Here is a 15,437-nt window from a genome sequence, read left to right as displayed (position 1 = left end):
GGAAATTCCAGTTTCACATCTACCTCAACAAAAATCCCCTTCTAAGCAGGTCAGTGCCAGTTGGACATTGGCCATAAGCAGTGAAGACAGCTCTAAACCAAACAGCAACCTGCAAGGAATGAAAAGGATATAACTATTCTCCACCCTATTTTTTTGCATATAGGCTCAATACAATGAATTGGGATATATAAAACTTTTCAAGAACTGGCCGACTGCTACACTGGTAGCAAAAAATAAATGGTTATCATATTTCAATGCCTAAAATTCTCTGTCTGATGATCTCCTTATATGTAGTTTACAAATATTTAATTCTTATAAACACACAGCTCTTCACAAAATACATGCTATTTTAAAAATTGCAAATAGGAAGAAAGAAACAAATACACAACAGTATACCATCCGAAAACAACCAGTGAGAGCATTTCACTTTTTCCAGCCTTTTTTTCTTAAGCTTACCTTTTACATAATTGTGCTCACTTTAGATAAAATTTTGTATTTCTTTTTTTTTTTTTTACTTTTTCATATCTTAATCTAGGAATTTATTGTGAACTTGAAAAAGATGAACTTTTAAATTTTAGAGATATAAAGGAACACTGACACTTATATAGAAGATCATTCTTTGTACATGTGAACCAAAGCCACAAGATTACGTGATTCAAAAGCACTTGGCAAAGTGAGACCTAGAGGTAACATCTCCTGACTCCCAAACCTTCCTTATGATTTCCTAATCCAGTGTATTAAAGCAAATCACATACATATAATTTATTAAAATAAATCACTTTATCACCTAAATGAGCTTACAAGTCTTACCCTTTCCTATGTCTTCCCTTACTCTTTTCTCTCAAAACATGACTATCTGCCTTACAATGTAGTATAACCCATTCTTATCCACACCAATTATTTTAATTATAATCTAAGAGCTGACAAGTCTCAAAATAGGCCTTTAGCTTGGTTCTCTCATCTGAACTCCAGACCTATGCTATAAATCCAAATGCTTATAGCATAGATCCATCTGAGGCCGCACAGGCATGTCAAACCAAACACATCAGCTTCCTGCAAGACCTTTAATAACCCCCTATGTTTCCTATCACGGTGAATAATACACCATCCACCCAACTGCCCATGCCAAAATTCTTGAGTTTTATCCTTAATTTCTCTCTCACTTTTCCTCCTTCTATAAATCCAACCTGTCAGTATATCGATGTTATCCATGTTATCATAAATATACCATAAATCTATGTTTTCATTATTAGTCTAGTCCTACTGCTACTACTTCAGATAAGGCCATCTTTCCTGTCACACGTGGGTAGACTAGAAAACAGCTTCTCCCTTACCCTCACCTCTCCCATACATCTACATCTACATTCATCTCTCACATTCCCCATACTATAGACCAGGTGACCTTCTCAAGACAAAAATCTCATTCCTTCTTTCCTTCTTTAAAATCTTTCAATGCTTCCCTTCTTCTTAGATTAAATTCCAAAATCCTAGATGTGGCCTAAAAAGCCCTGAAAGATCTGTCCTCTAGGCTCTTCATCCTCCTCTCTGAACACCTACCCCTTCATAGTCTGTATTTAGCCATATTGAATATGAGTGCTTTCTCCACACACATCATACCTCTGGACCATTTTTCTCCATGGACTTCCACCCCATCCCGCCCTGCTCCCAACCTGGCTAACCTTTCATTATTCGTATTTCACTTTACAAACGCCCTCTCTAAACTTTCCCTCCAGCTGGGTCAGATGCCCCTGCTACGCACTGCCATCGCACCCTCAGTGTCTTAGACCATTACACTTACCATCAGGTATTATAATGCTTATCTTATTTTCTGCCTCCCCACTAGACTTGCTTTTGAGAGGTCAAGCACTGTATCTGTCTCGGTCACTGTTTTTCCAAAACTAGCACACTGCCTAGAATGCAGCAGAGTTCAAATATTACTTGGTGATTGGATATAGTCACACCTTATGACCTTTAAAGACATGATTCTTTCCTTTATCTTCCTTTCCAGTGAAAATTTTGACAGTTCCCTTATTCTTCCTTTGCCAGGTTTACAACATTTTCCATTAATTGAACATAGCAGTATTTATGATCAGTCATTATGTAATTTTTAAAATATGACCACTTTTAGTCCAGTTAATTATGTGTATAACACTGGAGGAGGACAATAACCAGGCTTTTGAGAAAATGGAAATAATAATTAATTATAATTTTTACTATAATTAGTAGGCCCCAAAATAGGGTAGAGGTTAACTAAACTTTTAAGTATGGACAATAAATTAAAGTTTGTGACTTTCAGGATAAATTATGATAATAAATTACAGTTTGACCTTCATAAACCGTAAACTACAGTTATGACTTTCATCAGTGAGTTATGGCTGCACAAAGGAAATCTTAATGGAAAAATATCTACAGAAAGCTCCATTTAATAGATTTTAATATGCACACTGAAACTACCAGTTTATGTCTCTACTTTACATTTGGTCAATATAAATTTACCATCTTTTCTTCTGTGCAAAGTGAGAAATTAATAACTCTACTTTCTGATAACTCTCACTTTCTCTGCTTCATATACTCTCTCCCACATCCTACATGTTAAACCATACCTTTTAAATAAAGCTTGCTCAAATACCACCTCCTCCAAGAGAAGCTAAACACAAACTATCCCTATACTCAACTCCATGACACTGTGTCTGTACTTCTCAAGGAGATATTATTTTTATTTGTATTTCTAAATAAATCATTTCTATCCAGGGCCACAGCATACACACATGTGCTTTGATATCCATTTCTATATAGGGCCACTGTATGTACATGTGTATCTGTCATTTCTATACAAGCCCACTACATACACATGTGCTCCGAAATCCAACATTGTGCTCACAGCAACCTAAGGGAGTGCCGTCTCCTAATTAGCCTGCTGGAAAAGACAACTTTTTTTCTTCTTCTAATTTTCACAAAGCTGTCTACAAATTGGAAGCAGTCTTGTTTATGTACACAATTCCTGACTATAAAAACCTGAGAAGGAGTACTTTGATTCATATAAGCTTTATACACAGTGCATGCTTTATAAAGTACAAATTGAACAAATGAATAAAACCATAAATTCTGTCTGGTATCACTTACCAAATTGGACTCATTAGGTGGAATGTATTTCTCTGTTCCCATTCGCACAAGTCCATCATGGTAGAGAAATATTTTCAGTGGATCACATGATGTTACCAGAATATAAATTCGTAAATCAAACTTGTAACCTTCCATTAGGAAAGGCTTTTCAATGTATTCTTGAACAATTAAATGATCCTGAGATGGAAGTTTGTCACCATTTCTTATCAAAGAAATCCTAAGTTAAAAAAAAAAAAAGATTAAAAGAATACTTTGATATGGGGTGAAGATGTTCACAAAGTTACAGATAATACTCAAGAAGAAAATGGTAGAGGAGGGAACTCCAAAATCTACCCTTCCACAAAAGCAATAAACAGCCAAAAAAGTGTCAGAATCAACTTTTTTGGAAACCTGGAAACTGAACAAAAGCTGTAACAACCAGGAAACACTTAATTAAAAAAAAAAAAAAGCCAAATCTATATAAAAGAGCTTTGTGGCATTTTAACTTACTCTGGTCCCATCCCCCAACCTCAACTCATCAATGGCCTTGAACAACAGCCCATGTTCCCAGTACAAGTACTGGTTCTGGAGGGAGGAGAATAGATCATACTCTTATGGTAGTTTTATTGTTGTTGTTATAGTTGTTTTAGTTGCCTGGTGGCTCCCTGAAGGAACTCGACGACTGATCTTATCTTGCCTAATTAGGAACTCTCCTAGTGTTGAGACAGCCACTGGGGGGGTCGGGGAAAGGAAGGAAGGCATTGCTGAAAACATTTAAAGACAAATGCATTAGCTCCTGCTGCCTATGACAACCAATAAAGGTTGGAGAAAACAATACACTAACTAAAAATATTGGAAAGAAAAACTGAAGTATGAAAATCTTTGGGGAATAAAAGCTTTGAAAAGCTCAGACATATTTCTGGGAATCTAGAATGCCATGGGCACGCCCAAGGCTCAGTGCAGGCTCAGGAAAGACTTGAAAGACCCTAAGCTCTTACCTCTGGCTAACCATCAGGCTCTGCACAAGCAGGAAATGAAGACTAAGGCAAAATTTTAAAATGCCTAGTTGAGGGTTGAAGGAATGTTCCAACATACACATACACCCCATCTACAAGGACCGGGAGTTTGGGTTGGGGGGAGGTTTTCTTGGTTTGTTTTGTTTTGTTTTGTTGGTTGCAAGTGTTGGAGGACATCTTTGTCCACTTACGAGCTGAGCACTGACCCATCAAACAGGAACTTCAGTGCCACACACAACAATAAATACAGACTTCACAAAATTATTTAAGAAAGATCACTAAACAAATAAAGACTAACCATAACAAGCAGCAACAAAAAACCTTGCGGGGGTGGGGGGGAATCTGATTTCCAGAGTTGCTACATTATAACATTCAAAATGTCTGGTTTTCAACCAAAAAAAAATATATATATATATATGAGTCATGCAAAGAAAAAAGAAAGTATGGCCCCTACACAGGAAAGTTACCAATTAGTAGAAAGACAGACATTGGGCTTACTAGACAATCAATTATTTAGATCAACTGTTTTAAATCCGTTCAAAGAGTTTTAAATCTGTTCAATATGGAGAGAACTGAAGGAAACCATAAGAATGATATCTCACCAAATAGAGAATATCAATAGAGACAGAAGTTATTATTTTTTAAAAAAGAAGAGTGGAGGGACCCAAACTGAAATTGTGAGGTTAAAAAATACAATAACTAAAACAAAAAATTCATTAGAGAGGCTAAACAGAAGATTTAGGAGGTCAGAAAAAAAAATTAATGAACTTGAAGGTAGGTCAATTGAGAGTGACTAGCTTGAGGAACAGAAAGAAAAAAGAATGAAGAAAAATGAACAGAGCTTTAGGGTCCTGTGGGATACCATCAAAAATACCAACATACACATAACTGGAATCTCAAAAGGAGAGGTGATAGAGAAAGGGACAGAAAGAATTAATAGCTGAAAACTTCCCAATTTGATGAAAAACATTAACTATACATCCAAAGAACTCAATGAACTCCAAGTAGGATAAATTCAAAGAGATCCACACTGAGACATACTATAACTGTCAAAAGTCAAGACAGAGAGAATCTTGAAAGCAAGACTAAAGCTACTTTTCACACCCTATGGATTCTCAATAAGATAAATAGCTGATTTCTCATCAGAAACAATGGAGAACAAAGGCAGGGAGATGATATATTCGAAGTGTTGACAGAAAGAGAAAAAAAACAAAAACCTGTTAAACAATAATTCTATATCTGGCAAAAGTATTCAAAATTGAAGGAGAAATGAAGATATTCCCAGATAAAAACTTATAGTTTGTTGCCAGTATAGTTGGTCTATAAGAAATGATAAAGATAATTTTTCTGACTGAAATGAAAGGACACTACACAGTAACTCAAATCCAGACAAAGAAATAAAAAACACCTGGTAAAGGTGACTACATTTAGTAGATATGAAAGTCACTATTAATATAGTTTAGATTTGTAACTAATCTTTTTTCCTATATTATTTAAAATACAACTGCATTAAACAATAATTATAAATCTATGTTGATGGACAAAATGTATGAAAAAGTAATTTATAACAACAATAACATAAAGAGAGACAGAGCAATATAAAAACAAAGTGAGGGTTTTTTTGTTTTTGTTTTTGTTGAAACTAAGTTGATATTAATCTAAACAAGATTGTTATAAATTGAGGTGTTAATTATAATCCTGGAGAAACCATTAAAAAAAAAAAAACTCCAATAGAGATTCAAAGGGGTACATGCACCCTGATGTTTATAGCAGCATTATCAACAGTAGCAAACTATGGAAAGGGCCCAAGTGTCCATCGATTGATAAATGGATAAAGAAGATGTGGGGTGTATATAGATGCAATGGAATATTACTCAACCATCAAAAAGAATGAAAACTTGCCATTTGCAACAACGTGGATGGAGCTAGAGTGTATTATGCTAAGTGAAATAAGTCAGTCAGGGATAGACAAATACCGTATGATTTCGCTCACATGAGGAATTTAGGAAACAAAACAGATGAACGTGTGGGAAGGGGAAAAAAAAAAACAGAAGGAGAGAGGGGAGGCAAACCATAAGAGACTCTTGAGACTCTTAACAACAGAGGACAAACTGAGGATTGATGGAGGGAGGTGGGTGGGGAATGAGCTAAATGGGTGATGGATATTAAGGATGGCACTTGTTATGATGAGCACTGGGTGTTCTATGTAAGTAATTCTATTCCTAAAAAAATAATAAAAATAATAATTTTTTAAAAAAACTCACAAATATATAGTAAAAGAAATGACAAGAAAATTAAAATGGCACACAAGAAAATATTTAATATACAAGAGAGTAGAAAAGGAGGAATTGAGGAATGAAAACTATATTAAAACATACAAAACAGGGGCGCCTGGGTGGCACAGGGGTTGGCCGTCTGCCTTCAGCTCAGGGCGTGATCCTGGCCTTTATGGGATCGAGCCCCACATCAGGCTCCTCTGCTATGAGCCTGCTTCTTCCTCCCCCACTCCCCCTGCTTGTGTTCCCTCTCTCGCTGGCTGTCTCTATCTCTGTCAAATAAATAAATAAAATCTTAAAAAAAAAAAAAAAAACCATACAAAACAAAGAGCAAAATGGCTGAAGTCTTTCATTATCAATAATTACAAATGGATTAACTCTCCAACTAAGACAAGCCTTTGGTTTGTCTTATAAAAAAAACATGGTTTTTTAATACATTCACACACTTTTTGTTTTTTATACAATCATACACTGTCTACAAGAGATTCACTTTAGATTCAAAGATTCAAATAAGCTGAAAGTGAACAAATAGAAAAGCTAGCCCACACCAGAAGTAACCAAAAGAGAACTGGTGTGGTTATACTAGTATCAGACAAAACAGACTTTAAGAGAAAAACTCTTATAAGACACAAGGACAATATGTAATGATAAAACGATAAATCAAAAGATTAAAATAACATATGTGTTTTTATTAAAAGCAGCCTCGGGACACCTGGGTGGCTCAGTTGGTTAAGTGTCTGCCTTCAGCTCAGGTCCGAAGGTCCTGAGATCAATTCCCTCATCAGGCTCCTTGCTCAGCAGGGAGCCTGCTTCTCCCTCTGCCTGCCACTCTCCCTGCTTGTGTGCTCTCTTTCTCTCCCTCTCCCTCTCTCTGACAAATAAATAAAATCTTCAAAAATAAAAAAATAAAAGCAGCCACACCCACATTTTCTCTGAAAAAGTACACTGCAGAAAATGAACATTAGAAAGCAAAAGGACACAGGATTATTAAACTGTATAATCTATGTTCAGCTAACCCATCCAGTTCGTGGTACTTTAGCTTAAAATTTGTTTTACTCATTCTCAATTCAATCACCATGGCTCCATGAAGAAAAAAACCTACTTCTAAAGCAAAGAGGATACTTACTTTGCTTTAAATTTCTAGCTATTGAAAGAGTAACTACATTACCATTTTTTTTCTCCAAGTCAATTTAGCTCTACCCTATCAACCAAATTTTAGCCTCCAAGCTAACTCTAAAATTATTATAAATGCAAATCTTATGTTTAAGAAAAAATCAGAAAACACCTTTTTTTTCTCTATTTTGTTGTCTCCTATTAAAGTCTTTCAACTGATTTAATTTATAAATTGAATGACCCAAGCCTGTGGGATAGGGTGAAATGGCTCAATAAATATTTAGTTTCAAAAAAGCAATAGAGACCATTTTATTATTTTTTTCATATTCAACTATAAGTAAATGCTCATATTTATTCTTTCCCCCCAGTTGTTTTTAAACTTTTATATGTTCTGGGTGAAAAATACCTACCCATGACCCATTGCACCATTAGCTGGTTTTACTATAAAAGTTTTCTGCTTTCTTTTTTTCTTCAATTCTTTCATGTAGTTCTGGAATTGCGTATATTCAGCAGGGAAGATCCACGTTCGAGGAACAAAGGTATAATCCAGAGGTCGGGACTTGATCATTCTGTAAATTAGAAATAACATGAAAAGTAATTTCTATTCAAACTTTTCTAAATTTTCTTTCTCTGTGCTACTGACATTTACTACAAGGATTTAAATTCCCGCCATTTCTTTATTTATTGATTCATTCAACAAACGTCTATAAAGCACTTACTATATGCTAGGCATTATTCTGGACACTGGGACTACATCAGTGAAAAAAAACAAACAAGATTCTCTGTCCTGACTATGGACTCTGAGAAACAAACTGAGGGCTTCAGAGGGGAGAGGGGTGGGGGAATGGGATAGGCTGGTGATGGGTAGTAAGGAGGGCACGTATTGCATGGTGCACTGGGTGTTATACGCAACTAATGAATCATCAAACTTTACATCAGAAACCAGGGATGTACTGTATGGTGACTAACATAATATAATTAAAAAAAAACATAAAAAAATAAAATAAAATAAAAAAAGATTCTCTGTCCTATGTACTAATTCAGATATTGATAGATCATTCGAGTATATACTATACGCTAGGCACTAGGGATATTAAGATAAATTAATATGGTCTCTACCCTAAGGAATTTACATATAGGCTATTAAATACAACGTGATAGTGCAATAAAAACATACATGGCAAGGTAACATGTGGAAATAGTCATTAACTCTGCCTCTGGGATGATGGAGTGGGTAGCAGGAAATGGTTCACCTCTAGGTGCCATTCATGGTGCTTCTTTAAAGATAATTTTGAGCCCTCTGAGGCACCCATAAGGAGCAGTTCTGATCACTTTTACTTCATTGTTTTTGAAGTTTAACTACTTTTCTGAGAAAATCATGTGAAGCCTCTGTGTATACTAGAAATTTTGTTTTGTTTTGTTTTAACATGAACTACATATGCCTATACATGTGGTTTTATGGCTACATTGTATGTCCTGATATTTTTATATTTGCTACTAATTAAGCCTACTTGATACATAACTTAAGGATAAAACTAGGTATAAAATGTTTACTTTTGATTAATCCCAAATAGTAACCATTTTGTACATACTGATTCCCAATAAAAATGAAGAACTTAGAAGAAATATTTTAAAATATTATCTATTAAAGAAAATCTGATTATTTAAAAAAAAAAAAAAGGTCCTTTTAATAAACGTATGCAAGTCTTTTACAGATAAGGAGATATTGTCCCCAGATGAGACTGGTAAAATCTAAAATGGAACCACAGTACATGGGATACACAGAGGTAGGGCCTACATTCTAAAACTAGAGTGTGAAATATTACAAGCCACTTGGCTTCCACAACTGTAGGTTCCTATGGTTATCATATTTCAAGTGCTCTTTCAAGAAGTCCCTGTAAGAAAGTTATATTTCCACCACGAGAAGGGAAATAATTACCAACTCCATCCGTCAAATCCAGATTAAGCCAATAAACTAAATAATCTCAATACAAAATAGGCTAACATTGACTGGTTTGGAAAACACACATACACACATATACACAAAGCTAAAGGAGGGGTGCCTGGGTGGCTCAGCCATTAAGCGTCTGCCTTCGCCTCAGGTCATGATCCCAGGGTCCTGGGATCGAGCCCCACATTGGGCTCCCTGCTCAGCAGGAAGCCTACTTCCCCCTCTCCCACTCCCCTTGCTTGTGTGGCCTCCCTTGCTGTCTCTCTCTGTCAAATAAATAAATAAAATCTTTAAAAACAAAAAAACAAAGCTAAAGGAAATACAGTAACAGTGCTAATACCCTTGTTTTTGTGTCCAATACCTTTAAATGTATTTATTATATTTTAACAATGATATGAAATTAGATCAATTTAAAGTTTTAATTAAAATAATATATTTTAAACCAACTGTGTAGAGTATTTATGAATGATACCATTCTTTAACATATATATTTGGAAAAAATCCAAGCACACATATATTCAAGAGAAATACTTTATTCCATTTAGCAATCTAGCACAAATCATTTGATGTAAAAATGAATAGCTTCAAAATAGACATGCGGTCTTACTTAGGAATTTGGAAATATGGAATTATTTCTGCTCAAAACTGTCATGGATTTACTAAATGATATTAAACATGTAATTTCGTTAATTCTATTTTTATATAAATAGGGCATAACTTTCCATTTAATAGAAGGTTCTTTTTTCCTTAAGAAAGATTCCAAGGATTCTATAAAAATGAGAAATTGCCTATTTGTAATAGCTTCTGATGGGTCTACATTTAACCCTCTTGCCTCTCCCAACATACAGACTTCTGTTCTCTGCAGAGCAGGCAGAATGATATTTTCAAAATGCAAATCTGGTCATTTTACCAACTCCACCCAACCCCTCCTCTCCTGTGGAATTTAGGATAAGGACTATACTCTTACCCATCACCCTTCAGCTACTCTCTCCCATCCCCATCAATGTCTCTGCACTCTAGCTACACTCGGCCTTAATTCAGTATCCTGACTATTCCTGCTTTCTGCCACCATGTGACCTCAGACCATACCATTCTTCCTGCCCAAAAAGCTGTTCTCTACCACTTTCACCAATAAACTCCTACTCAGCATTCCTGTTTAGGCTCCCACAGCATATCCTCCGGAAACTCTCCAATGCGTCCCTCAGCTAGAAGTCCTTCACCGTGCACTGATTCACAACTATGTACCTCTACTTCACCGCACTTATCACAGTTGCAACCCAAAGTTGTAAAAGTCACAAGTCTGACTTTGATTACCTCATGTGCCCTAAGGTCAGCACGCTGCCCAGCATATTTAATAAATATGTGTTAGATGAAAGTAAATGACTTCAATGAACACATGTCCAAAACTTTTCAGAGGGAATTTGCTTTCCTCCGAAGTCTGTTCTTCCTATAATCGCCCCACCTACACGATCTCCTAAACCAGAAACGTAGCAGTCATCTTGGACGCTGCTCTCCTCCTCCCCTTTGATTCTCACAGGGCGGCAGCTTTCCAGTCCTGTCAATTCTATCTCACCCCTATTTTCCAGGTGTATTTTCCCTTCCCCATTCCCACTATCTCTCCTTTGGTTTATCAGATGTTGACAATCACCTCCTTCAGGGCTTCCTCCTTCCTTCCTACCTTCTTTGAATCCATTATTTACAGACCTATCAAGAGTATCTAAAACATACCATTTCTCTGCTTAAACCCATTAAAAAAGTTCTTATTTCTCTCAGGATAAACAGAAATATTTGCTGAATAGTTAAAGAGATTAAAGAATCAATGATTAAATGATCGAATAAAACAGTAACATGGCTATGCAGCCTGGCCTTTGCATTTGGCTGCAGCGGCATCTCACACTGAGCCTCCTGACACCCTATAAAACCCCAGAAACTGCTTTGAAGTTCCCCCAAACATATCATGTTGGTTTAAGTCTCCACATAGTTTCTCCCACTGTTGTCTTTGCCTACAGTATCCTTGCCTTCTTCTCAAAGGGTGAACTCCTACACACTTTTCAATATCCATGGTGCATTTGAATTCTCCAGAAAACCATCCAGGCCCCGTCACTGCCATACACTGACTCTCCCCTAATGGGGTACCATGAAACTGTATTATATGTATCACTCTTTCTCCCTTACTAAAATTCGAGTTCTAGGCAGGAACTAGGCCTTACTCATCTTGTTTACTTGTTAGCAGTCTCTAGTCTACAGTAGACACACAAAAAATATTTGTTGAGTGAGTGAGTGTATAAACTTTCACATGATGCATATAAATATTTAGTTACACACCAAGTTTACTAACCTTTCTCTGTTTGAGTTTTCTTTTTTAAAAATTTTCTCAAATTATTACTCAACTTCTTAAATTAAAAAAAAAAACCTAATCCACAGAAACATAACTTGCATAAAAATTCTGCAGTTCATTTGGTATAACATCTGAGAACCTGTGAACAGTTTTTCCCATAAAAGCAGACTGTTACTCCAAATAGTGGTCTCAGAGGTAAATATATATACATGTATATCCCTCGGTAGGGACGTACACATGTGTCTATGTGTGTGCGTGTGTGTGTGTGCATAAATGTACCTACTATAGTGCCTGGCACACATTAGATGTTCACTAACAAACGGACGCTCAATAACCAGATATGAACACACACATACACACTCAGTGTGTTATGTTGCTAAACTGCAGTAAAAAGAAGCCTGAGATTCTGGAGACCAGGATTCTGCTCCAGCTTTGCTACTGACTGTTTACTTGACTTGTGCAAGATACTCATTTCTCTGATTCTCAGTTACCTTCTCTGCAAAATGAAGGAAGAATCAGGAAATTTCTAAGACCTGTTAGCTCTAAAATTCTATCTCTTCCATCAAAATATCATTTCAAATCAATGTAATCTGGCGAAAGATGCACTATAATATTCAAAACAAACTTCAAAAAGGTCTTCTCTATTACAAGAAAATGAAGATTACTTGGTCATATTTCTTGCTAAGAAATCCTTTCTACAGATCTCTCCCATTCCTGGAAAATGGTTGATCCTCTGCAAAATAAAAAGGTAAACGTTAATATTCTCATGGACTTCATGAATATATTCATTTATATTACAAGAGAGTTACATCCATCTCTGAGTTTAATGTTTTCAAAAAACTGACTACTAATGTAAAACATTTAAAATGAAATGAACTATAATGACTTTATAGAAGTAAAGAATCTGCAATAAGCAAGAATAAAATTGCAGATTTTTTAAGAAATCAGAAAACAGTGTTTACACAGATATTAAAGTTACAATTTTCTGTGTTGAATAACTGGTAATTTAATGTCCAAATTATTTCTAATATTCTAAAGTTACTATATTCATGCAGATAAGCATTGTAGAAATATTGGCGAGAATGGCCTTATTTCCTATAATCCATTTTGTATTACACTCCATTCTGACAAACTGTACAAAATGTCGATTGTCAAAAATTGTGTGTATTTGGCTTTTTAGTTTGATGTCTATTTTTAATATGTTTGACATTCTAAAAATAAAAGAATGAAGCCAGATTACACATAGCAGACATTACAAGTTATTTCCACTTCCTGATCTCTCTGTGCAATCTATTCCATGTCACTTGTCTTTAAGCATAATGCAAAGTGTAGGAAGAGTTTTCTCCTATTAATTCTTCCTTAAAGATGGAAAGAGGTTAAAAGTTAGATTGGAAGGAATTCTTTTATGCAAAGAGTCAGTACAACTGGACAGCAACAAAATAGGCTATTTAGGTAAGTTAGAACTGAAATTTAATACATCCACACATTAAGAACCCTATCTAAATAAAATTATAATGGAATTCACATAACTCTCCTAAAACCAGTAATCGGTCACGATTAATTCCCACCTGGTAATTTTGCAGCTCTGCAATCTTCTCCTGCTGAACCGCAGAATCACACCATATAAGGTTACTTGTTTCATCCTCATCTGGAGTTTTCATAAATCCCATTTCATCTATTACTAAACGAACTGCAAGTAAATGATAAGTTAAATGAAAATCAAAATACTACTGAAACATACTCGTTGTGGAAACGTTTCTGATATATGTAAATTTTATCTCATAGTATTTCATCTGCAAAATATCCATTAGTGATAGCCTATTCCTATTTTTAGTTACGACAATTTATCTAGGGCCAAATTAGACTCCCAGTAACCGAGAACTCAAAATTCTTGGTTTCAACCCTCTGAGATTTAGCAGGTACGCACGCTGCTAAAGAGTTCAGTGATTACTCACGTCACAGTGAAAACAGACACACAGCTGAGACAACACCTCTACTCAGGAAAATGTACTTCAGGGCTTTTTTTGTGACCTTGGGCTAAAAGGGAAAAGGTAAAAATAGTTCCTGATCATTAGACCTATCCTATACTTTCCACCTCCCCAGTTCAAATTATTTTTAGCAATTAAAACCAAGTCAGCTGAGGCGCCCCCGGGTGGCACAGCAGTTAAGCGTCTGCCTTCGGCTCAGGGCGTGATCCCGGCGTGATGGAATCGAGCCCCACATCAGGCTCTTCTGCTATGAGCCTGCTTCTTCCTCTCCCACTCCCCCTGCTTGTGTTCCCTCTCTCGCTGGCTGTCTCTATCTCTGTTGAATAAATAAATAAAATCTTAAAAAAAAAAAAAACAAGTCAGCTGTGTTGACTCAGGATATGAAATAATGAAGCAGAGGTCACAGTAGAGATCTGGAAACTGGCCCTCCTACCTGTTCCTAACCCTTTAATCCTATTGAAAAAATGTATGCTCAGAGGAAATCTTGATTTTCAGTACAAACTATTTATATGCCCCTCTCTGATTTGGATATCACAATTAACATAGTAACATTTTTCTTCCAATGAATTTCAAGTTTAGAATAAAGAAACAAAATATTTAGGATAAATTTTGGGTTCCAACAGAATTCAAAGTCTTAATTGAAAAGTGTAACTATATACCAGAACTTCAGTGTTTTATTTTTAAATGTTTTCCTTTTACTGTATACCCTATGTATGAGGAGAAATGATAAAAGGGGATCAATTGTCTGAATTTATGTGGCAAATTATAAAACTGATGAGCAGACACCTGTCAGTCTCAAGTCCTAGAGACTCTTGATTGCTTTTTGGCTGAGGAGAAAGAAAGGACATTTTATCCAGTGGTTCCTAGAACACAGACATAAAAGAAGAGAACAGTGATTGGAAGTGGATGATGCTGGGGCGGGGGAGGAATGCTGAGCTGAAGTTGCCCTTTTCCATGAGAGGCTTGGGAAAACTTGGGGCTGTTCTGAAGGTTCAGGTGACAATGTTCAAAGCAAGAGTTGGGTGGGGCGCCGGGATGGCACAGCGGTTAAGTGTCTGCCTTCGGCTCAGGGCGTCATCCCGGCGTTATGGGATCGAGCCCCACATCAGGCTCCTCCGTTATGAGCCTGCTTCTTCCTCTCCCACTCCCCCTGCTTGTGTTCCCTCTCTGCTGGCTGTCTCTCTCTGTCAAATAAATAAATAAATAAAATCTTTAAAAAAAAAAAAAAGCAAGAGTTGGGGGAAGGGCTGTTCTCTTGTCTGCCCCAGACCACCATGCAGCTTTGGTGACGTGAGGCCTCGTGACCTGTCTTGCCACCTAGGGCTCAGAGGAAGGACAAGGGCCATAGCCACACAGACTGGGAGACTGCTTTAACTCACTCTTAGCAGAAAAAAATAATGAGGCCAGAATAGCAGCTTGAGAGCAGACCTGTTCCTGAGTACAGGAGAGACACTGGCTGGGGCTGCTCAGAAATAACTGAGAAGAACTTAAAAAGAGAAATGGAATTGGTGGCAGTTACAGAAGGAGGGAGTATAACGAGCTACTAAAATGTGGTTATGAATGTACACATGCGCCCGTGAGGCTGGGAACATTCAGGTTACATAACAACAGTGGAAAAGATCCATTCTTTCCTTAGATTCACAAAACCAAATC

At 36.4% G+C, this 15,437-nt stretch overlaps 1 protein-coding gene across 5 annotated transcripts in view; it reads right to left on the bottom strand.

Annotated features, from left to right (window-relative positions):
• Nucleotides 1–15,437, bottom strand: part of TTLL7 (tubulin tyrosine ligase like 7) — a 193,689-nt gene that overhangs the window by 74,693 nt on the left and 103,559 nt on the right. For all 5 annotated transcript variants that reach the window (XM_048220266.2, XM_026497719.4, XM_057310532.1 and 2 more), the window contains exons 4-7: nucleotides 13,365–13,486; nucleotides 12,462–12,529; nucleotides 7,918–8,076; nucleotides 3,124–3,340 (exon numbers count right to left, since the gene is read on the bottom strand). In XM_048220266.2, the coding sequence (XP_048076223.1) occupies nucleotides 3,124–3,340; nucleotides 7,918–8,076; nucleotides 12,462–12,529; nucleotides 13,365–13,486 (566 nt within the window). The remainder of the gene's footprint in view (nucleotides 1–3,123; nucleotides 3,341–7,917; nucleotides 8,077–12,461; nucleotides 12,530–13,364; nucleotides 13,487–15,437) is intronic.

The sequence above is a fragment of the Ursus arctos genome, unplaced genomic scaffold (genome assembly GCF_023065955.2).
Source record: "Ursus arctos isolate Adak ecotype North America unplaced genomic scaffold, UrsArc2.0 scaffold_12, whole genome shotgun sequence".
NCBI classification, from domain to species: domain Eukaryota; kingdom Metazoa; phylum Chordata; class Mammalia; order Carnivora; family Ursidae; genus Ursus; species Ursus arctos.
This window is presented reverse-complemented; position numbering and strand designations above follow the sequence as displayed.